Genomic DNA, 23,345 nt, shown 5'->3' with positions numbered 1-23,345 from the left:
ACTTCCCTACTTGTTTCCCTTACCTTACACGTCAATATCCTTCTCCTTAGTGAATACCGAAGAAAAGAAATTGTTCAAAATCTCCCCCATCTCTTTCGGCTCCACACATGGTTGTCCACTCTGATTCTCTAAGGGACCAATTTTATCCCTCACTGTCCTTTTGCTATTAATATAACTGTAGAAACCCTTTGGATTTATTTTCACCTTACTTGCTAAAGCAACCTTGTATCTTCTTTTAGCTTTTCTAATTTCTTTCTTAAGATTCTTCTCACATTCTTTATATTCCTCGAGCACCTCATTTACTCCATGCTGCCTATACTTATTGTAGATATCCCTCTTTTTCCAAACCAAGTTTCGTATAAGATCCATGGGCTCTTATCTTGTTAAGCAGCCTCATGTGCGGCTCCTTCTCAAAGACCTTCTGACAGCTGAAGTACACCACATCTACTGCATCTCCTTTGTCTACCCTGCTTGTAATTTCCTCAAAGAATTGCAGTAGGTTAGTCAGGCAGGATTTTCCTTTCAGAAAACCATGCTGGCTTTGGCCTATCTTGTCATGTAACTCCATTTACTCCGTAATCTCATCCCTAACAGTTGATTCCAACAATTTCCCAACCACTGATGTCAGGCTAACAGGATGTCAGGCTCCTTCCTGCTGCCTCCCCCCCTTCTTAAATAGCAGAGTAACATTTGTAAATTTCCAGTCATCTGGTACAATGCCAGAATCTATTGATTCCTGGAATATCATTGTTAATGCCTCTGCAATCTCTCCAGCTACTTCCTTCAGCATCCGAGTGTGCATTCCATCAGGTCCAGGAGATTTATCCACCTTCAGACCATTAAGCTTCCTGAGCACCTTCTCAGTCGTAATTTTCACTGGACTAACCCCACTTCCATGACACTCTTGAATGTCTGATAAACTGCAGATGTCTTCCACTGTGAAGACTGATACAAAATACGCATTCAGTTCCTCTGCCATCTCTGCATCTCTCATTACAATATCTCCAGCATCATTTTGTGTTGGTCCCATGTCTATCCTCTACTCTCTTTTACCCTTTATATACTTAAAAAAGCTTTTAGTATCTTTTTTGATATTAGTCACCTGCTTCCTCTCATAATTCATCTTTTCCTTCCAAGTAACCTTCTTAGTTTCCTTCTGCAAGCTTTTAAAAGCTCCCCAATCCTTTATCTTCTCACTAGCTTTGGTCTCCTTGTCCCTCTTTTACTTTTACTTTGGCTCTGACTTCACTTGTCAGCCATGGTAGTGTCATTTCGAAAATTTCTTCTTATTTGGAATATATCTGTCTGTAGTTCCCTTATTTTTCACAGAAACTCCAGCCATTGCTGGTCAGCTGTCTTCTCTGCAAATGTACCTTTCCAGTCAACTTCAGCCAGTTCCCCTCTCATGCCATTGTAATTTTCTTTATTCCATTGAAATACCGACTCATTGGATTTTATTTTTTCCCTCTCAAATTTCAATGTGAACTCGATCATATTGTGATCACTGTTCCCTAAGGGTTCTTTACCCTTAACCTCTCTTATCATCTCTGCATCATTGAACAACACCCAATGCAGCACAAGTGATCCCCTAGTGGGCTCAACAACAAGCTGTTCCAAAAAGCCATCCCTTAGACATTCTACAGATTCTCTCTCGAGGTCCAGTACAGTCCTGGTTTTCCCAATCCCCGGCGATTATCACGGCATTGCCTTTCTGAGATGCCTTTTCTACCTCCTGCGGTAATTTGTAATCCACATCCTGGCTGCTGTTTGGAGGCCTGTATACAATTGCCATTAAGGTCCTTTTACCCCTGCCATTTCTTAACTCAACCCATAGAATACATGAGGTGTGTTTTTAGGATCATTGCTGAGAGGGTCTTGATAGCATTGCACAGAGACGAGATATGAGAACACTGCTGTGTGGCATCCTGGTGAAGTACACAGCCCTCTGCTGGCACTCTTGCAGCAATGGATCCCACTGCAGCTGAGGCAATCTGTCTGTGAGGCCTGGCATCAGGTGAGTGCCGCTCAGGGCTATATCCTGGCTGGTATGCTGAGAGTGGGCACTGCTACCCGCTCCGTCCAGACCCTACAGTCTTCCTCATCACCTCCTGACTGATCGGTGTGACCTGCTGCCTGCCTCGTTCTTCACTCGGTACTAGTATGGATAGAAGGTTGGCTGACAGGCAGGAGGCAAAGAGTTGGAATAAAGAGGGCACTTTCTGGTTGACAAACCTCTATAGATGTGTGGTGGAGACTGGTTACCTCATAGCCTGGTATGGAAACACCAGTTCCCTTGCACAGAAAAGCAGTGGATATGGTACAATTCACACTGAGTAAAGCCCTCCTCAGCACTGAGCACACCCACATGGAATGCAGGCAGGAAAGCAGCATCCACCATCCAGGTCATGCTCTCTTCTCGCTGCTGCTGTCAGGAAGAAGGTGCAGGTGTCTCAGGACCTGAACCACAAGGTAAAGGAACAGTTATTACCCTCAGCTATTGGTTTTTGAACCAGAGGGTGTATAGCTTCACTGAATTTCACTCACCCCATCACTGAACTGGACTAATTTTCAAGGACTCTTCATCTCATGTTCTCAATATTTATTATTTACTTATTCCCTCTTCTTATTATTACTTCCCCCCCTTTCTTTTTGTATTTGCACAGGTTGGTTTTTTTTTGCACGTTAACTGTTGTCCACCCTGTTGGTGAATGGTCTTTCATTGATTCCATTGTGTTTCCTGCATTCACCGCGATTGCCCGCGAGAAAAGGAATGTCAAGGTTGTATACAGTGACGTGTACTTCGATGATCATTTTACTTTGAACTTTGGGAAGCCCAGATTTTCAGAAGGCAAGCATGCAAACTCCACATAGACAGCACCCAGGATTCTCTAATGCTGAAAGGTAGCAGCTTTCCAACTGCACCATGGCAAAAATATTTTAGAAAGACAGACTAGTCACCTATCACGGAAAGCAGACCTACACACGCATAGTTCTCACGTGGTCAGAATGTATTACATAAGTTATGATCTATAGCTATAAATTGGGGTGGGAGGTGGAAAGAATGAAGGAAGAGGAATCTTGAACTGCAAATGTTGACTTAGATTTGAAATGAAGGCTGTGAACTGGTCTTAGAATGAATGAATTCGCCAGTGGAGACAACTGTTCAGGTTCGCATATCTTTATAGAAGTAATGGGTACAAAAAAGTTGACAAGGGGCATGATCAGATATAACTGAGGTAAAAGCTTCTACTCAATTCATCCTAGGCCATGCAGTAGTCTGAGCTAGTGGGGGAGATTTGTAGGTGAATTGGAGCGTTGAGAGCTTGTGATCTGGAGGCAAAGTGAAGCTGGTGAGGAAAGGTGTGAATTGATCGGCGTTGGCTGGAACAGATTTGCAGAACTCAAATTTCCACACTGCCAACTCAGTATTATATACTCTTAGTTCTGTAAACTATCACTTTAATTCTATCGAACGTGCGGTGTGCACGTACAAAGCTATGCTGTGAGTTAAACACCTTCTCAAATATCATCTGAGACTAAAGCTTCCTTCAGAATTTTTAATGAGCTCTTAATTGTGAAACTGCAGAAAGTCAAATAAAATGCATATTAAATTCAATGCAGAACTGTCACATGCCAATTATCCTCGCTTCTCCAGGTTCTCCACCACCCACAGGATGACTGTCTCGTTCACATTCAGACTGACTCTGCCTGTCTCAGCAGCTCAAACTATTGTCCAATGGTGATTCATCATCATGGTCTAGTGCGGCGAGTGAGGAACGGTCTAGCGCGGCGAGTGAGGAACAGTCTAGTGCGGCGAGTGAGGAACGGCCTAGTGCGGCGAGTGAGGAACGGTCTAGCGCGGCGAGTGAGGAACCGTCTAGCGCAGCGAGTGAGGAACGGTCTAGTGCGGCGAGTGAGGAACGGTCTAGTGCGGCGAGTGAGGAACGGTCTAGTGCGGCGAGTGAGGAACAGTCTGGTGCGGTGAGTGAGGAACCGCCTAGCACGGCGAGTGAGGAACGGTCTAGCACGGTGAGTGAGGAACAGTCTATTGCGGCGAGTGAGGAACCGCCTAGTGCGGCGAGTGAGGAACAGTCTAGTGCGGCGAGTGAGGAACGGCCTAGTGCAGCGAGTGAGGAACGGTATATTGAGGCGAGTGAGGAACCGCCTAGTGCGGCGAGTGAGGAACGGTCTAGTGTGGCGAGTGAGGAACGGCCTACTGCGGCGAGTGAGGAACGGTCTAGTGCGGAGAGTGAGGAACAGTCTAGTGCAGTGAGTGAGGAACGGTCTAGCGCGGCGAGTGAGAAACGGTCTAGCGCGGCGAGTGAGGAACAGTCTAGTGCGGAGAGTAAGGAACCGTCTAGTGCGGAGAGTGAGGAACGGTCTATTGCGGAGAGTGAGGAACCGTCTAGTGCGGAGAGTGAGGAACCGTCTAGTGCGGAGAGAGAGGAACAGTCTAGCACGACGATTGAAGAACAGTCTAGTGCGGTGAGTGAGGAACGGTCTAGTGCGGCGAGTGAGGAACGGCCTAGTGCGGCGAGTGAGGAACGGTCTAGCGCGGCGAGTGAGGAACCGTCCAGCGCAGTGAGTGAGGAACAGTCTAGTGCGGAGAGTGAGGAACGGTCTAGTGCGGAGAGTGAGGAACATTCTAGTGCGGAGAGTGAGGAACGGTCTAGTGCGGAGAGTGAGGAACCGTCTAGTGCGGAGAGTGCGGATCCGCCTAGTGCGGCGAGTGAGGAACGGTCTAGCGCGGCGAGTGAGGAACCGTCCAGCGCAGTGAGTGAGGAACAGTCTAGTGCGGAGAGTGAGGAACGGTCTAGTGCGGAGAGTGAGGAACATTCTAGTGCGGAGAGTGAGGAACGGTCTAGTGCGGAGAGTGCGGATCCGCCTAGTGCGGCGAGTGAGGAACGGTCTAGCGCAGTGAGTGAAGAACCGTCCAGCGCAGTGAGTGAGGAACAGTCTAGTGCGGAGAGTGAGGAACGGTCTAGTGCGGAGAGTGAGGAACCGCCAAGTGCAGCGAGTGAGGAACCGCCTAGTGCGGCGAGTGAGGAACCGTCTAGTGCGGCGAGTGAGAAACCGTCTAGTGCGGCGAGTAAGGAACCGCCTAGTGCGGAGAGTGAGGAACCGTCTAGTGCGGCGAGTGAGAAACCGTCTAGTGCGGCGAGTAAGGAACCGCCTAGTGCGGAGAGTGAGGAACCGTCTAGTGCGGCGAGTGAGAAACCGTCTAGTGCGGCGAGTGAGGAACCGTCTAGTGCGGCGAGTGAGGAACCGCCTTGCGTGGCGAGTGAGGAACCGTCTAGTGCGGTGAGTGAGGAACCATCAAGTGCGGTGAGTGAGGAACCATCAAGTGTGGAGAGTGAGGAACGGTCTAGTGCGGCGAGTAAGGAACCATCTAGCGCGGCGAGTGAGGAACCGTCTAGCGCGGCGAGTGAGGAACCGTCTAGCGCGGCGAGTGAGGAACGGCCTAGTGCGGCGAGTGAGGAACGGTCTAGTGCAGCGAGTGAGGAACGGTATATTGAGGCGAGTGAGGAACCGTCTAGTGCGGCGAGTGAGGAACCGCCTTGCGTGGCGAGTGAGGAACCGTCTAGTGCGGTGAGTGAGGAACCATCAAGTGCGGTGAGTGAGGAACCATCAAGTGTGGAGAGTGAGGAACGGTCTAGTGCGGCGAGTAAGGAACCGTCTAGCGCGGCGAGTGAGGAACCGTCTAGCGCGGCGAGTGAGGAACGGCCTAGTGCGGCGAGTGAGGAACGGCCTAGTGCGGCGAGTGAGGAACGGTCTAGTGTGGCGAGTGAGGAACCGTCTAGTGCGGTGAGTGAGGAACCGTCTAGTGCGGCGAGTGAGGAACAGTCTAGTGTGGCGAGTGAGGAACGGTCTAGCGCGGCGAGTGAGGAACCGCCTAGTGTGGCGAGTGAGGAATGGTCTAGCGCGGTGAGTGAGGAACCGTCCAGCGCAGTGAGTGAGGAACAGTCTAGTGCGGAGAGTGAGGAACGGTCTAGTGCGGAGAGTGAGGAACTGCCAAGTGCGGCGAGTGAGGAACCGCCAAGTGCGGCGAGTGAGGAACCGCCTAGTGCGGCGAGTGAGGAACCGCCTAGTGCGGCGAGTGAGAAACCGTCTAGTGCGGCGAGTAAGGAACCGCCTAGTGCGGAGAGTGAGGAACCGTCTAGTGCGGCGAGTGAGGAACGGCCTTGCGTGGCGAGTGAGGAACCGTCTAGTGCGGTGAGTGAGGAACCATCAAGTGCGGTGAGTGAGGAACAATCAAGTGTGGAGAGTGAGGAACGGTCTAGTGCGGCGAGTGAGGAACCGTCAAGTGCGGCGAGTGAGGAACGGTCTAGCGCGGTGAGTGAGGAACCGTCTAGTGCGGTGAGTGAGGAACAGTCTAGCGCAGCGAGTGAGGAACAGTCTAGCGCGGCGAGTGAGGAACCGTCTAGCGCGGCGAGTGAGGAACGGCCTAGTGCAGCGAGTGAGGAACGGCCTAGTGCGGCGACTGAGGAATGGTCTAGTGCAGCGAGTGAGGAACGGCCTACTGCGGCGAGTGAGGAACCGCCTAGTGCGGCGAGTGATGAACGGTCTAGCGCGGTGAGTGAGGAACCGTCCAGCGCAGTGAGTGAGGAACAGTCTAGTGCGGAGAGTGAGGAACGGTCTACTGCGGTGAGTGAGGAACCGTCTAGTGCGGAGAGTGCGGATCCGCCTAGTGCGGCGACTGAGGAATGGTCTAGTGCAGCGAGTGAGGAATGGCCTATGCGGCGAGTGAGGAACCGTCTAGTGCGGCGAGTGAGGAACCGTCTAGCGCGGTGAGTGAGGAACCGCCTAGTGCGGCGACTGAGGAATGGTCTAGTGCAGCGAGTGAGGAACGGCCTACTGCGGCGAGTGAGGAACCGTCTAGTGCGGCGAGTGAGGAACCGTCTAGCGCGGTGAGTGAGGAACCGTCCAGCGCAGTGAGTGAGGAACAGTCTAGTGCGGAGAGTGAGGAACGGTCTACTGCGGTGAGTGAGGAACCGTCTAGTGCGGAGAGTGCGGATCCGCCTAGTGCGGCGAGTGAGGAACGGTCTAGCGCGGTGAGTGAGGAACCGTCCAGCGCAGTGAGTGAGGAACAGTCTAGTGCGGAGAGTGAGGAACGGTCTAGTGCGGAGAGTGAGGAACATTCTAGTGCGGAGAGTGAGGAACGGTCTAGTGCGGAGAGTGCGGATCCGCCTAGTGCGGCGAGTGAGGAACGGTCTAGCGCAGTGAGTGAGGAACCGTCCAGCGCAGTGAGTGAGGAACAGTCTAGTGCGGAGAGTGAGGAACGGTCTAGCGCAGTGAGTGAGGAACCGTCCAGCGCAGTGAGTGAGGAACAGTCTAGTGCGGAGAGTGAGGAACGGTCTAGTGCGGAGAGTGAGGAACCGCCTAGTGCGGCGAGTAAGAAACCGTCTAGTGCGGCGAGTAAGGAACCGCCTAGTGCGGCAAGTGAGGAACCGTCTAGTGCGGCGAGTGAGGAACCGCCTTGCGTGGCGAGTGAGGAACCGTCTAGTGCGGTGAGTGAGGAACCATCAAGTGCGGTGAGTGAGGAACCATCAAGTGTGGAGAGTGAGGAACGGTCTAGTGCGGCGAGTGAGGAACCGTCTAGCGCGGCGAGTGAGGAACGGCCTAGTGCGGCGAGTGAGGAACCGTCTAGTGCGGCGAGTGAGGAACCGTCTAGTGCGGTGAGTGAGGAACAGTCTAGCGCGGCGAGTGAGGAACGGCCTAGTGCGGCGAGTGAGGAACCGTCTAGCGCGGCGAGTGAGGAACGGCCTAGTGCGGCGAGTGAGGAACCGTCTAGTGCGGCGAGTGAGGAACAGTCTAGTGTGGCGAGTGAGGAACCGTCAAGTGCGGAGAGTGAGGAACGGTCTAGTGCGGCGAGTGAGGAACAGTCTAGTGCGGCGAGTGAGGAACCGCCTAGCGCGGCGAGTGAGGAACCGTCACGTGCAGTGAGTGAGGAACAGTCTAGTGCGGCGAGTGATGAACGGTCTAGTGCGGCGAGTGAGGAACAGTCTAGTGCGGCGAGTGATGAACGGTCTAGTGCGGCGAGTGAGGAACAGTCTAGTGCGGCGAGTGAGGAACCGCCTAGCGCGGCGAGTGAGGAACAGTCTAGTGCGGCGAGTGAGGAACCGTCACGTGCAGTGAGTGAGGAACCGTTTAGTGCGGCGAGTGAGGAACAGTCTAGTGTGGTGAGTGAGGAACAGTCTAGTGCGTCAAGTGAGGAAACGCCTAGCGCGGCGAGTGAGGAACAGTCTAGTGCGGTGAGTGAGGAACAGTCTGGTGCGGTGAGTGAGGAACCGCCTAGCACGGCGAGTGAGGAACGGTCTAGTGCGGTGAGTGAGGAACAGTCTGGTGCGGAGAGTGAGGAACGGTCTAGTGCGGCGAGTGAGGAACCGTCTAGTGCGGCGAGTGAGGAACAGTCTATTGCGGCGAGTGAGGAACCGCCTAGTGCGGCGAGTGAGGAACAGTCTAGTGCGGCGAGTGAGGAACGGCCTAGTGCAGCGAGTGAGGAACGGTATATTGAGGCGAGTGAGGAACCGCCTAGTGCGGCGAGTGAGGAACGGTCTAGTGCGGCGAGTGAGGAACGGCCTAGTGCGGTGAGTGAGGAACGGTCTAGTGCGGCGAGTGAGGAACGGCCTAGTGCGGCGAGTGAGGAACGGTCTAGCGCGGCGAATGAGGAATGGCCTAGTGCGGCGAGTGAGGAACCGCCTAGCGTGACGAGTGAGGAACGGTCTACTGCGGAGAATGAGGAACCGTCTAGTGCGGTGAGTGAGGAACAGTCTAGTGCGGAGAATGAGGAACGGTCTAGCGCGGTGAGTGAGGAACATTCTAGTGCGGAGAGTGAGGAACGGTCTAGTGCGGAGAGTGCGGATCCGCCTAGTGTGGCGAGTGAGGAACGGTCTAGCGCGGTGAGTGAGGAACCGTCCAGCGCAGTGAGTGAGGAACAGTCTAGTGCGGAGAGTGAGGAACGGTCTAGTGCGGAGAGTGAGGAACTGCCAAGTGCGGCGAGTGAGGAACCGCCAAGTGCGGCGAGTGAGGAACCGCCTAGTGCGGCGAGTGAGGAACCGCCTAGTGCGGAGAGTGAGGAACCGTCTAGTGCGGCGAGTGAGGAACGGCCTTGCGTGGCGAGTGAGGAACCGTCTAGTGCGGTGAGTGAGGAACCATCAAGTGCGGTGAGTGAGGAACCATCAAGTGTGGAGAGTGAGGAACGGTCTAGTGCGGCGAGTGAGGAACCGTCAAGTGCGGCGAGTGAGGAACGGTCTAGCGCGGTGAGTGAGGAACCGTCTAGTGCGGTGAGTGAGGAACAGTCTAGCGCGGCGAGTGAGGAACAGTCTAGCGCGGCGAGTGAGGAACCGTCTAGCGCGGCGAGTGAGGAACGGCCTAGTGCAGCGAGTGAGGAACGGCCTAGTGCGGCGACTGAGGAATGGTCTAGTGCAGCGAGTGAGGAACGGCCTACTGCGGCGAGTGAGGAACCGCCTAGTGCGGCGAGTGATGAACGGTCTAGCGCGGTGAGTGAGGAACCGTCCAGCGCAGTGAGTGAGGAACAGTCTAGTGCGGAGAGTGAGGAACGGTCTACTGCGGTGAGTGAGGAACCGTCTAGTGCGGAGAGTGCGGATCCGCCTAGTGCGGCGAGTGAGGAATGGTCTAGTGCAGCGAGTGAGGAACGGCCTACTGTGGCGAGTGAGGAACCGCCTAGTGCGGCGAGTGAGGAACCGTCTAGCGCGGTGAGTGAGGAACCGTCCAGCGCAGTGAGTGAGGAACAGTCTAGTGCGGAGAGTGAGGAACGGTCTACTGCGGTGAGTGAGGAACCGTCTAGTGCGGAGAGTGCGGATCCGCCTAGTGCGGCGAGTGAGGAACGGTCTAGCGCGGTGAGTGAGGAACCGTCCAGCGCAGTGAGTGAGGAACAGTCTAGTGCGGAGAGTGAGGAACGGTCTAGTGCAGAGAGTGAGGAACATTCTAGTGCGGAGAGTGAGGAACGGTCTAGTGCGGAGAGTGCGGATCCGCCTAGTGCGGCGAGTGAGGAACGGTCTAGCGCAGTGAGTGAGGAACCGTCCAGCGCAGTGAGTGAGGAACAGTCTAGTGCGGAGAGTGAGGAACGGTCTAGTGCGGAGAGTGAGGAACCACCAAGTGCAGCGAGTGAGGAACCGTCTAGTGCGGCGAGTGAGAAACCGTCTAGTGCGGCGAGTAAGGAACCACCTAGTGCGGAGAGTGAGGAACCGTCTAGTGCGACGAGTGAGAAACCGTCTAGTGCGGCGAGTGAGGAACCGTCTAGTGCGGCGAGTGAGGAACCGCCTTGCGTGGCGAGTGAGGAACCGTCTAGTGCGGTGAGTGAGGAACCATCAAGTGTGGAGAGTGAGGAACGGTCTAGTGCGGCGAGTAAGGAACCGTCTAGCGCGGCGAGTGAGGAACCGTCTAGCGCGGCGAGTGAGGAACGGCCTAGTGCGGCGAGTGAGGAACCGTCTAGTGCGGCGAGTGAGGAACCGCCTAGTGCGGCGAGTGAGGAACGGTCTAGTGCGGCGAGTGATGAACGGTCTAGTGCGGTGAGTGAGGAACCGTCTAGTGCGGTGAGTGAGGAACAGTCTAGTGCGGCGAGTGAGGAACCGTCTAGTGCGGCGAGTGAGGAACCGTCAAGTGCGGCGAGTGAGGAATGGTCTAGTGCGGCGAGTGAGGAACCGTCTAGTGCGGCGAGTGAGGAACCCTCTAGTGCGGCGAGTGAGGAATGGTCTAGAGCGGCGAGTGAGGAACGGTTTAGTGCGGCGAGTGAGGAACCGCCTAGTGCGGCGAGTGAGGAACGGTCTAGTGCGGCGAGTGATGAACGGTCTAGTGCGGCGAGTAAGGAACCGCCTAGTGCGGAGAGTGAGGAACCGTCTAGTGCGGCGAGTGAGAAACCGTCTAGTGCGGCGAGTGAGGAACCGTCTAGTGCGGCGAGTGAGGAACCGCCTTGCGTGGCGAGTGAGGAACCGTCTAGTGCGGTGAGTGAGGAACCATCAAGTGTGGAGAGTGAGGAACGGTCTAGTGCGGCGAGTGAGGAACCGTCTAGCGCGGCGAGTGAGGAACGGCCTAGTGCGGCGAGTGAGGAACCGTCTAGTGCGGCGAGTGAGGAACAGTCTAGTGTGGCGAGTGAGGAACCGCCTAGTGCGGCGAGTGAGGAACCGTCTAGTGCGGCGAGTGAGGAACAGTCTAGTGTGGCGAGTGAGGAACCGCCTAGTGCGGTGAGTGAGGAACCGTCTAGTGCGGCGAGTGAGGAACAGTCTAGTGCGGAGAGTGAGGAACCGTCAAGTGCGGTGAGTGAGGAACAGTCTAGTGCGGCGAGTGAGGAACCGTCAAGTGCGGCGAGTGAGGAATGGTCTAGTGCGGCGAGTGAGGAACCCTCTAGTGCGGTGAGTGAGGAACAGTCTAGTGCGGAGAGTGAGGAACAGTCTAGTGCGGCGAGTGAGGAACCGTCAAGTGCGGCGAGTGAGGAATGGTCTAGTGCGGCGAGTGAGGAACCGTCTAGTGCGGCGAGTGAGGAAACCTCTAGTGCGGCGAGTGAGGAATGGTCTAGCGCGGCGAGTGAGGAACGGTTTAGTGCGGCGAGTGAGGAACAGTCTAGTGCGGCGAGTGAGGAACAGTCTAGTGCGGCGAGTGAGGAAACCTCTAGTGCGGCGAGTGAGGAATGGTCTAGCGCGGCGAGTGAGGAACGGCCTAGTGCGGCGAGTGAGGAACCGCCTAGTGCGGCGAGTGAGGAACGGTCTAGTGCGGCGAGTGATGAACGGTCTAGTGCGGCGAGTGAGGAACCGCCTAGCGCGGTGAGTGAGGAACAGTCTAGTGTGGCGAGTGAGGAACCCTCTAGTGTGGCGAGTGAGGAACCGTCTAGTGCGGTGAGTGAGGAACCGTCTAGTGCGGCGAGTGAGGAACAGTCTAGTGCGGCGAGTGAGGAACAGTCTAGTGCGGAGAGTGAGGAACCGTCAAGTGCGGTGAGTGAGGAACAGTCTAGTGCGGCGAGTGAGGAACCGTCAAGTGCGGCGAGTGAGGAATGGTCTAGTGCGGCGAGTGAGGAACCCTCTAGTGCGGTGAGTGAGGAACAGTCTAGTGCGGAGAGTGAGGAACAGTCTAGTGCGGCGAGTGAGGAACCGTCAAGTGCGGCGAGTGAGGAATGGTCTAGTGCGGCGAGTGAGGAACCGTCTAGTGCGGCGAGTGAGGAAACCTCTAGTGCGGCGAGTGAGGAATGGTCTAGCGCGGCGAGTGAGGAACGGTTTAGTGCGGCGAGTGAGGAACAGTCTAGTGCGGCGAGTGAGGAACAGTCTAGTGCGGCGAGTGAGGAACCGCCTAGTGCGGCGAGTGAGGAACGGTCTAGTGCGGCGAGTGATGAACGGTCTAGTGCGGCGAGTGAGGAACCGCCTAGCGCGGTGAGTGAGGAACAGTCTAGTGTGGCGAGTGAGGAACCCTCTAGTGTGGCGAGTGAGGAACCGTCTAGTGCGGCGAGTGAGGAACGGCCTAGCGCGGAGAGTGAGGAACGGTCTAGTGCGGCGAGTGAGGAACCGTCAAGTGCGGCGAGTGAGAAACGGTCTAGTGCGGCGAGTGAGGAACCGTCTAGTGCGGTGAGTGAGGAACAGTCTAGCGCGGCGAGTGAGGAACAGTCTAGCGCGGCGAGTGAGGAACTGTCTAGCGCGGCGAGTGAGGAACGGCCTAGTGCGGCGAGTGAGGAACCGCCTAGTGCGGCGAGTGAGGAACAGTCTAGTGTGGCGAGTGAGGAACCGTCTAGTGCAGCGAGTGAGGAACCGCCTTGCGCGGCGAGTGAGGAACCGCCTAGCGCGGCGAGTGAGGAACAGTCTAGCGCGGCGAGTGAGGAACAGTCTAGTGCGGCGAGTGAGGAACAGTCTAGCGCGGCGAGTGAGGAACAGTCTAGTGCGGCGAGTGAGGAACCGCCTAGTGCGGCGAGTGAGGAACGGTCTAGCGTGGCGAGTGAGGAACAGTCTAGTGCGGCGAGTGAGGAACCGTCTAGCGTGGCGAGTGAGGAACGGTCTAGTGCGGCGAGTGAGGAACCGTCTAGCGTGGCGAGTGAGGAACAGTCTAGCGCGGCGAGTGAGGAACAGTCTAGTGCGGCGAGTGAGGAACCGCCTAGTGCGGCGAGTGAGGAACGGTCTAGTGCGGCGAGTGATGAACGGTCTAGTGCGGTGAGTGAGGAACCGTCTAGCGCGGTGAGTGAGGAACAGTCTAGTGCGGAGAGTGAGGAACGGTCTAGTGCGGCGAGTGAGGAACCGTCTAGCGCGGCGAGTGAGGAACAGTGTAGTGCGGCGAGTGAGGAACCGCCTAGTGCGGTGATTGAGGAACCGTCTAGTGCGGCGAGTGAGGAACGGTCTAGTGCGGCGAGTGAGGAACCGTCAAGTGCGGCGAGTGAGGAACCGTCAAGTGCGGCGAGTGAGGAACCGTCAAGTGCGGCGAGTGAGGAACCGTCTAGCGCGGCGAGTGAGGAATGGTCTAGCGCGGCGAGTGAGGAACCGTCAAGTGCGGCGAGTGAGGAACAGTCTAGTGCGGCGAGTGAGGAACCGTCTAGTGCGGCGAGTGAGGAACCGTCAAGTGCGGTGAGTGAGGAACCGTCAAGTGCGGAGAGCGAGGAACGGTCTAGTGCGGCGAGTGAGGAACCGTCAAGTGCGGCGAGTGAGGAATGGCTTAGTGCGGCGAGTGAGGAACCGTCAAGTGTGGCGAGTGAGTAACTGCCTAGTGCGGCGAGTGAGGAACGGCCTAGCGCGAAGAGTGAGGAACGGCCTAGTGCGGCGTGTGAGGAACCGTCAAGTGCGGTGAGTGAGGAACCGTCAAGTGCGGAGAGTGAGGAACGGTCTAGTGCGGAGAGTGAGGAACGGTCAAGTGCGGCGAGTGAGGAACCGTCTAGCGCGGCGAGTGAGGAATGGTCTAGCGCGGCGAGTGAGGAACCGTCAAGTGCGGCGAGTGAGGAACAGTCTAGTGCGGCGAGTGAGGAACCATCTAGTGCGGCGAGTGAGGAACCGTCAAGTGCGGAGAGTGAGGAACCGTCTAGTGCGGCGAGTGAGGAACCGTCAAGTGCGGTGAGTGAGGAACCGTCAAGTGCGGAGAGCGAGGAACGGTCTAGTGCGGCGAGTGAGGAACCGTCAAGTGTGGCGAGTGAGTAACTGCCTAGTGCGGCGAGTGAGGAACGGCCTAGCGCGAAGAGTGAGGAACGGCCTAGTGCGGCGTGTGAGGAACCGTCAAGTGCGGTGAGTGAGGAACCGTCAAGTGCGGAGAGTGAGGAACGGTCTAGTGCGGCGAGTGAGGAACCGCCTAGCGCGGCGAGTGATGAACGGTCTAGTGCAGTGAGTGAGGAATGGTCTAGTGCGTCAAGTGAGGAAACGCCTAGCGCGGCGAGTGAGGAACAGTCTGGTGCGGTGAGTGAGGAACCGCCTAGCACGGCGAGTGAGGAACGGTCTAGCACGGTGAGTGAGGAACGGCCTAGTGCGGCGAGTGAGGAACCGCCTAGTGCGGCGAGTGAGGAACAGTCTAGTGCGGCGAGTGAGGAACAGTCTAGTGCGGCGAGTGAGGAACGGCCTAGTGCAGCGAGTGAGGAACGGTATATTGAGGCGAGTGAGGAACCGCCTAGTGCGGCGAGTGAGGAACGGTCTAGTGCGGCGAGTGAGGAACGGCCTAGTGCGGTGAGTGAGGAACGGTCTAGTGCGGCGAGTGAGGAACGGCCTAGTGCGGCGAGTGAGGAACGGTCTAGCGCGGCGAGTGAGGAATGGCCTAGTGCGGCGAGTGAGGAACCGCCTAGCGTGACGAGTGAGGAACGGTCTACTGCGGAGAATGAGGAACGGTCTAGCGCGGTGAGTGAGGAACCGTCTAGTGCGGTGAGTGAGGAACAGTCTAGTGCGGAGAATGAGGAACGGTCTAGCGCGGTGAGTGAGGAACATTCTAGTGCGGAGAGTGAGGAACGGTCTAGTGCGGAGAGTGCAGATCCGCCTAGTGTGGCGAGTGAGGAACCGTCTAGTGCGGTGAGTGAGGAACCGTCTAGTGCGGCGAGTGAGGAACAGTCTAGTGTGGCGAGTGAGGAACGGTCTAGCGCGGCGAGTGAGGAACAGTCTAGTGTGGCGAGTGAGGAACAGTCTAGTGTGGCGAGTGAGGAATGGTCTAGTGCGGCGAGTGAGGAACCGCCTAGTGTGGCGAGTGAGGAATGGTCTAGCGCGGTGAGTGAGGAACCGTCCAGCGCAGTGAGTGAGGAACAGTCTAGTGCGGAGAGTGAGGAACGGTCTAGTGCGGAGAGTGAGGAACTGCCAAGTGCGGCGAGTGAGGAACCGCCAAGTGCGGCGAGTGAGGAACCGCCTAGTGCGGCGAGTGAAGAACCGCCTAGTGCGGCGAGTGAGAAACCGTCTAGTGCGGCGAGTAAGGAACCGCCTAGTGCGGAGAGTGAGGAACCGTCTAGTGCGGCGAGTGAGGAACGGCCTTGCGTGGCGAGTGAGGAACCGTCTAGTGCGGTGAGTGAGGAACCATCAAGTGCGGTGAGTGAGGAACCATCAAGTGTGGAGAGTGAGGAACGGTCTAGTGCGGCGAGTGAGGAACCGTCAAGTGCGGCGAGTGAGGAACGGTCTAGCGCGGTGTGTGAGGAACCGTCTAGTGCGGTGAGTGAGGAACAGTCTAGCGCGGCGAGTGAGGAACAGTCTAGCGCGGCGAGTGAGGAACCGTCTAGCGCGGCGAGTGAGGAACGGCCTAGTGCGGCGACTGAGGAATGGTCTAGTGCAGCGAGTGAGGAACGGCCTACTGCGGCGAGTGAGGAACCGCCTAGTGCGGCGAGTGATGAACGGTCTAGCGCGGTGAGTGAGGAACCGTCCAGCGCAGTGAGTGAGGAACAGTCTAGTGCGGAGAGTGAGGAACGGTCTACTGCGGTGAGTGAGGAACCGTCTAGTGCGGAGAGTGCGGATCCGCCTAGTGCGGCGACTGAGGAATGGTCTAGTGCAGCGAGTGAGGAACGGCCTACTGCGGCGAGTGAGGAACCGCCTAGTGCGGCGAGTGAGGAATGGTCTAGTGCAGCGAGTGAGGAACGGCCTACTGTGGCGAGTGAGGAACCGCCTAGTGCGGCGAGTGAGGAACCGTCTAGCGCGGTGAGTGAGGAACCGTCCAGCGCAGTGAGTGAGGAACAGTCTAGTGCGGAGAGTGAGGAACGGTCTACTGCGGTGAGTGAGGAACCGTCTAGTGCGGAGAGTGCGGATCCGCCTAGTGCGGCGAGTGAGGAACAGTCTAGCGCGGTGAGTGAGGAACCGTCCAGCGCAGTGAGTGAGGAACAGTCTAGTGCGGAGAGTGAGGAACGGTCTAGTGCGGAGAGTGAGGAACATTCTAGTGCGGAGAGTGAGGAACGGTCTAGTGCGGAGAGTGCGGATCCGCCTAGTGCAGCGAGTGAGGAACGGTCTAGCGCAGTGAGTGAGGAACCGTCCAGCGCAGTGAGTGAGGAACAGTCTAGTGCGGAGAGTGAGGAACGGTCTAGTGCGGAGAGTGAGGAACTGCCAAGTGCAGCGAGTGAGGAACCGCCTAGTGCGGCGAGTGAGAAACCGTCTAGTGCGGCGAGTGAGGAACCGTCTAGTGCGGCGAGTGAGGAACCGTCTAGTGCGGAGAGTGAGGAACCGTCTAGTGCGGCGAGTGAGAAACCGTCTAGTGCGGCGAGTGAGGAACCGTCTAGTGCGGAGAGTGAGGAACCATCAAGCGTGGCGAGTGAGGAACCGTCTAGTGCGGTGAGTGAGGAACCATCAAGTGCGGTGAGTGAGGAACCATCAAGTGTGGAGAGTGAGGAACGGTCTAGTGCGGCGAGTAAGGAACCGTCTAGCGCGGCGAGTGAGGAACCGTCTAGCGCGGCGAGTGAGGAACGGCCTAGTGCGGTGAGTGAGGAACCGTCTAGTGCGGCGAGTGAGGAACAGTCTAGTGCGGCGAGTGAGGAACGGTCTAGTGCGGCGAGTGATGAACGGTCTAGTGCGGTGAGTGAGGAACCGTCTAGTGCGGTGAGTGAGGAACAGTGTAGTGCGGAGAGTGAGGAACAGTCTAGTGCGGCGAGTGAGGAACCGTCAAGTGCGGCGAGTGAGGAATGGTCTAGTGCGGCGAGTGAGGAACGGTCTAGTGCGGCGAGTGAGGAACCGTCTAGTGCGGCGAGTGAGGAACCCTCTAGTGCGGCGAGTGAGGAATGGTCTAGCGCGGCGAGTGAGGAACGGTTTAGTGCGGCGAGTGAGGAACAGTCTAGTGCGGCGAGTGAGGAACAGTCTAGTGCGGCGAGTGATGAACGGTCTAGTGCGGCGAGTAAGGAACCGCCTAGTGCGGAGAGTGAGGAACCGTCTAGTGCGGCGAGTGAGAAACCGTCTAGTGCGGCGAGTGAGGAACCGTCTAGTGCGGCGAGTGAGGAACCGCCTTGCGTGGCGAGTGAGGAACCGTCTAGTGCGGAGAGTGAGGAACGGTCTAGTGCGGCGAGTGAGGAACCGTCTAGTGCGGCGAGTGAGGAACCGCCTTGCGTGGTGAGTGAGGAACCATCAAGTGTGGAGAGTGAGGAACGGTCTAGTGCGGCGAGTGAGGAACCGTCTAGCGCGGCGAGTGAGGAACGGCCTAGTGCGGCGAGTGAGGAACCGTCTAGTGCGGCGAGTGAGGAACAGTCTAGTGTGGCGAGTGAGGAACGGCCTAGTGCGGCGAGTGAGGAACCGTCTAGTGCGGCGAGTGAGGAACAGTCTAGTGTGGCGAGTGAGGAACCGCCTAGTGCGGCGAGTGAGGAACCGTCTAGTGCGGCGAGTGATGAACAGTCTAGTGCGGCGAGTGAGGAACCGTCTAGTGCGGCGAGTGAGGAACAGTCTAGTGTGGCGAGTGAGGAACCGTCTAGTGCGGCGAGTGAGGAACCGTCTAGTGCGGTGAGTGAGGAACGGTCTAGTGCGGCGAGTGATGAACGGTCTAGTGCGGAGAGTGAGGAACCGTCTAGTGTGGCGAGTGAGGAACCGTCAAGTGCGGCGAGTGAGGAACCGTCTAGTGCGACGAGTGAGGAACCGTCAAGTGCGGCGAGTGAGGAACCGTCTAGTGCGGCGAGTGAGGAACCGTCTAGTGCGACGAGTGAGGAACCGTCAAGTGCGGCGAGTGAGGAACCGTCTAGTGCGGCGAGTGAGGAACCGTCTAGTGCGGCGAGTGAGGAACCGCCTAGCGCGGCGAGTGAGGAACAGTGTAGTGTGGCGAGTGAGGAACCGTCTAGTGCGGTGAGTGATGAACGGTCTAGTGCGGAGAGTGAGGAACCGTCTAGTGCGACGAGTGAGGAACCGTCTAGTGTGGCGAGTGAGGAACCGTCTAGTGCGGTGAGTGAGGAACGGTCTAGTGCGGCGAGTGATGAACGGTCTAGTGCGGAGAGTGAGGAACCGTCTAGTGCGACGAGTGAGGAACCGTCAAGTGCGGCGAGTGAGGAACCGTCTAGTGCGGCGAGTGAGGAACCGTCTAGTGCGACGAGTGAGGAACCGTCAAGTGCGGCGAGTGAGGAACCGTCTAGTGCGGCGAGTGAGGAACAGTCTAGTGCGGTGAGTGAGGAACGGTCTAGTGCGGTGAGTGAGGAACGGCCTAGTGCGGTGAGTGAGGAACGGTCTAGTGCGGTGAGTGAGGAACGGCCTAGTGCGGCGAGTGAGGAACCGTCTAGTGCGGCGAGTGAGGAACAGTGTAGTGCGGCGAGTGAGGAACAGTCTAGTGCGGCGAGTGAGGAACGGTCTAGTGCGGCGAGTGAGGAACGGTCTAGTGCGGTGAGTGAGGAACGGCCTAGTGTGGTGAGTGAGGAACAGTCTAGTGCGGCGAGTGAGGAACGGTCTAGTGCGGCGAGTGATGAACGGTCTAGTGCGGAGAGTGAGGAACAGTCTAGTGCGACGAGTGAGGAACCGTCAAGTGCGACGAGTGAGGAACCGTCAAGTGCGGCGAGTGAGGAATGGTCTAGTGCGGCGAGTGAGGAACCGTCTAGTGCGGCGAGTGAGGAACCCTCTAGTGCGGCGAGTGAGGAATGGTCTAGCGCGGCGAGTGAGGAACGGTTTAGTGCGGCGAGTGAGGAACAGTCTAGTGCGGCGAGTGAGGAACCGCCTAGTGCGGCGAGTGAGGAACGGTCTAGTGCGGCGAGTGATGAACGGTCTAGTGCGGCGAGTGAGGAACCGTCTAGTGTGGCGAGTGAGGAACCCTCTAGTGTGGCGAGTGAGGAACCGTCTAGTGCGGCGAGTGAGGAACGGCCTAGCGCGGAGAGTGAGGAACGGTCTAGTGCGGCGAGTGAGGAACCGTCAAGTGCGGCGAGTGAGAAACGGTCTAGTGCGGCGAGTGAGGAACCGTCTAGTGCGGTGAGTGAGGAACAGTCTAGCGCGGCGAGTGAGGAACAGTCTAGCGCGGCGAGTGAGGAACAGTCTAGTGCGGCGAGTGAGGAACGGCCTAGTGCGGCGAGTGAGGAACGGCCTAGTGCGGCGACTGAGGAACAGTCTAGTGTGGCGAGTGAGGAACCGTCTAGTGCAGCGAGTGAGGAACCGCCTTGCGCGGCGAGTGAGGAACCGCCTAGCGCGGCGAGTGAGGAACAGTCTAGCGCGGCGAGTGAGGAACAGTCTAGCGCGGCGAGTGAGGAACAGTCTAGTGCGGCGAGTGAGGAACCGCCTAGTGCGGCGAGTGAGGAACGGTCTAGTGCGGCGAGTGATGAACGGTCTAGTGCGGTGAGTGAGGAACCGTCTAGCGCGGTGAGTGAGGAACAGTCTAGTGCGGAGAGTGAGGAACGGCCTAGTGCGGCGAGTGAGGAACCGTCAAGTGCGGTGAGTGAGGAACCGTCAAGTGCGGAGAGCGAGGAACGGTCTAGTGCGGCGAGTGAGGAACGGCTTAGTGCGGCGAGTGAGGAACGGCTTAGTGCGGCGAGTGAGGAACCGTCAAGTGTGGCGAGTGAGTAACTGCCTAGTGCGGCGAGTGAGGAACGGCCTAGCGCGAAGAGTGAGGAACGGCCTAGTGCGGCGTGTGAGGAACCGTCAAGTGCGGTGAGTGAGGAACCATCAAGTGCGGCGAGTGAGGAACGGTCTAGTGCGGTGAGTGAGGAACCGCCTAGTGCAGAGAGTGAGGAACGGTCTAGCGCGGCGAGTGAGGAACCGTCTAGTGCGGAGAGTGAGGAACAGTCTAGTGCGGCGAGTGAGGAACCGCCTAGCGCGGCGAGTGAGGAACCGTCAAGTGCGGCGAGTGAGGAACCGTCAAGTGAGGCGAGTGAGGAACCGTCTAGCGCGGCGAGTGAGGAATGGTCTAGCGCGGCGAGTGAGGAACCGTCAAGTGCGGCGAGTGAGGAACAGTCTAGTGCGGCGAGTGAGGAACCGTCTAGTGCGGCGAGTGAGGAACCGTCAAGTGCGGTGAGTGAGGAACCGTCAAGTGCGGAGAGCGAGGAACGGTCTAGTGCGGCGAGTGAGGAACCGTCAAGTGCGGCGAGTGAGGAACGGCTTAGTGCGGCGAGTGAGGAACCGTCAAGTGTGGCGAGTGAGTAACTGCCTAGTGCGGCGAGTGAGGAACGGCCTAGCGCGAAGAGTGAGGAACGGCCTAGTGCGGCGTGTGAGGAACCATCAAGTGCGGTGAGTGAGGAACCGTCAAGTGCGGAGAGTGAGGAACCGTCAAGTGCGGAGAGTGAGGAACGGTCTAGCGCGGCGAGTGAGGAACCGTCTAGTGCGGAGAGTGAGGAACGGTCAAGTGCGGCGAGTGAGGAACCGTCTAGCGCGGCGAGTGAGGAATGGTCTAGCGCGGCGAGTGAGGAACCGTCAAGTGCGGCGAGTGAGGAACAGTCTAGTGCGGCGAGTGAGGAACCATCTAGTGCGGCGAGTGAGGAACCGTCAAGTGCGGAGAGTGAGGAACCGTCTAGTGCGGCGAGTGAGGAACCGTCAAGTGCGGTGAGTGAGGAACCGTCAAGTGCGGAGAGCGAGGAACGGTCTAGTGCGGCGAGTGAGGAACCGTCAAGTGCGGCGAGTGAGGAACGGCTTAGTGCGGCGAGTGAGGAACCGTCAAGTGTGGCGAGTGAGTAACTGCCTAGTGCGGCGAGTGAGGAACGGCCTAGCGCGAAGAGTGAGGAACGGCCTAGTGCGGCGTGTGAGGAACCGTCAAGTGCGGTGAGTGAGGAACCATCAAGTGCGGAGAGTGAGGAACGGTCTAGTGCGGCGAGTGAGGAACCGTCTAGTGCGGAGAGTGAGGAACGGTCTAGTGCAGCGAGTGAGGAACCGTCAAGTGCGGCGAGTGAGGAACGGCTTAGTGCGGCGAGTGAGGAACCGTCAAGTGTGGCGAGTGAGTAACTGCCTAGTGCGGCGAGTGAGGAACGGCCTAGCGCGAAGAGTGAGGAACGGCCTAGTGCGGCGTGTGAGGAACCGTCAAGTGCGGTGAGTGAGGAACCATCAAGTGCGGAGAGTGAGGAACCGTCTAGTGCAGAGAGTGAGGAACGGTCTAGTGCGGCGAGTGAGGAACCGTCTAGTGCGGAGAGTGAGGAACGGTCTAGTGCAGCGAGTGAGGAACCGTCAAGTGCGGCGAGTGAGGAACGGCTTAGTGCGGCGAGTGAGGAACCGTCAAGTGTGGCGAGTGAGTAACTGCCTAGTGCGGCGAGTGAGGAACGGCCTAGCGCGAAGAGTGAGGAACGGCCTAGTGCGGCGTGTGAGGAACCGTCAAGTGCGGTGAGTGAGGAACCGTCAAGTGCGGAGAGTGAGGAACGGTCTAGTGCGGCGAGTGAGGAACCGTCTAGTGCGGAGAGTGAGGAACGGTCAAGTGCGGCGAGTGAGGAACCGTCTAGCGCGGCGAGTGAGGAACCGTCTAGTGCGGCGAGTGAGGAACCGTCAAGTGCGGTGAGTGAGGAACCGTCAAGTGCGGCGAGTGAGGAACGGTCTAGTGCGGCGAGTGAGGAACTGCCTAGTGCGAGTGAGGAACCGTCTTGCGCGGCGAGTGAGGAACCGTCAAGTGCGGCGAGCGAGGAACCGTCAAGTGCGGTGAGTGAGGAACCGTCAAGTGCGGCGAGTGAGGAACGGTCTAGTGCGGCGAGTGAGGAACGGCCTAGTGCGGCAAGTGAGGAACGGCCTAGTGCAGCGAGTGAGGAACCGTCAAGTGTGGCGAGTGAGGAACTGCCTAGTGCGGCGAGTGAGGAACGGCCTAGCGTGGAGAGTGAGGAACGGCCTAGTGCGGCGAGTGAGGAACCGTCAATTGCGGCGAGCGAGGAACCGTCTAGCGCGGCGAGTGAGGAACGGTCTAGTGCGGAGAGTGAGGAACCGCCTAGTGTGGTGAGTGAGGAACCGTCTAGCGCGGCGAGTGAGGAACGGTCTAGTGCGGCGAGCGAGGAACCGTCTAGCGCGGCGAGTGAGGAACGGTCTAGTGTGGAGAGTGAGGAACCGCCTAGTGCGGTGAGTGAGGAACCGTCTAGCGCAGCGAGTGAGGAACGGTCTAGTGCGGTGATTGAGGAACGGTCAAGTGCGGCGAGTGAGGAACGGTCTAGTGCGGCAAGTGAGGAACCGTCTATTTGAAAGGTGAGACACTGATGCACTTGGAGCACGATTCAGCCCTTGTGCATTCTTGTTAAGTGCTGAGTGGCCATATCTTTCCCAGTTGGGTGACCTTGGGCACTTCTCGCTTTCTACCTTAAATGAGGGCTCATCTTTCTTTGGGTTTGAACCTGAGGCACAGGGTGTAAGTTCAGGAGGACGGGGGATAAGTTTGGTGTGAAGTATGACAGGAAGCTGGTCCCTATCTTTGTCTGCTGCTTTTGACTTGACCCTCTGTTGAGCAACCATGTCATATTAGCGAACACGCACCAATGGCCGGTGCCTCACACATCTTTCCAGAGAGATGATCACTAAGTCAACTTTGCGTTTAGTAAACACTGCTGCCATTCGTGCTGCTTCTGCTCTGCCGCGGGCTCATGTCGCAGCTGAGCTAATGATTGGCGTGCCAAATTCTGACCCGACTACCAGGGCTTGGCGATCGACACTGCTTGGGTCAGAAACTGACATCGTAGCGTACAGCATTCAGACACATCTCCAGTCCATGGGTGAATTAGCTTCTCACTGTACTGCCCTCAGAGGGTTGATATACAAAGCTGTGCAGTGAGTTAAACACCCCCTCAGAAAAATCACACAAGACAGAAGCTTCCTTCAGGGCTTTTAAATAACTTGCACGTGAAACTGCAGAAAGTTAAGTACAGAATCACCTGGATATACTAATACTGACAATTACTTCCATAATTGGCATTAACCAGGGTAATACACATGCTCAACACTCCGTAACTCTGCAGTGTAAACTAGAGTAAACTTGTAGCACAGCAGTATCTTAATAATAAACACTTCCTTCAAAATATATCTACTAAATGTTTACTGATATTAACAAAACACAAAACTGTTTACTCTTTTCCATCG

General features: G+C 57.2%; 1 protein-coding gene across 1 annotated transcript; it reads left to right on the top strand.

Annotated features, from left to right (window-relative positions):
- Nucleotides 1–2,160: 2,160 nt before the first annotated feature.
- Nucleotides 2,161–22,457, top strand: LOC132403766 (uncharacterized). Its single transcript, XM_059987439.1, has 10 exons — nucleotides 2,161–2,171; nucleotides 5,874–6,001; nucleotides 6,599–6,721; nucleotides 6,838–6,984; nucleotides 7,078–7,508; nucleotides 11,625–11,808; nucleotides 15,718–16,522; nucleotides 19,649–19,748; nucleotides 20,769–20,890; nucleotides 21,761–22,457. Exons 1-10 carry the CDS (start codon nucleotides 2,161–2,163, stop codon nucleotides 22,455–22,457), a joined length of 2,748 nt encoding a protein of 915 aa, XP_059843422.1.
- Nucleotides 22,458–23,345: the final 888 nt, after the last annotated feature.

Source organism: Hypanus sabinus, chromosome 2 (genome assembly GCF_030144855.1).
Source record: "Hypanus sabinus isolate sHypSab1 chromosome 2, sHypSab1.hap1, whole genome shotgun sequence".
Classification (NCBI taxonomy): Eukaryota; Metazoa; Chordata; class Chondrichthyes; order Myliobatiformes; family Dasyatidae; genus Hypanus; species Hypanus sabinus.
Note: the sequence above shows the minus strand (reverse complement) of the source record. Positions and strands in the feature narration are given on the sequence as shown.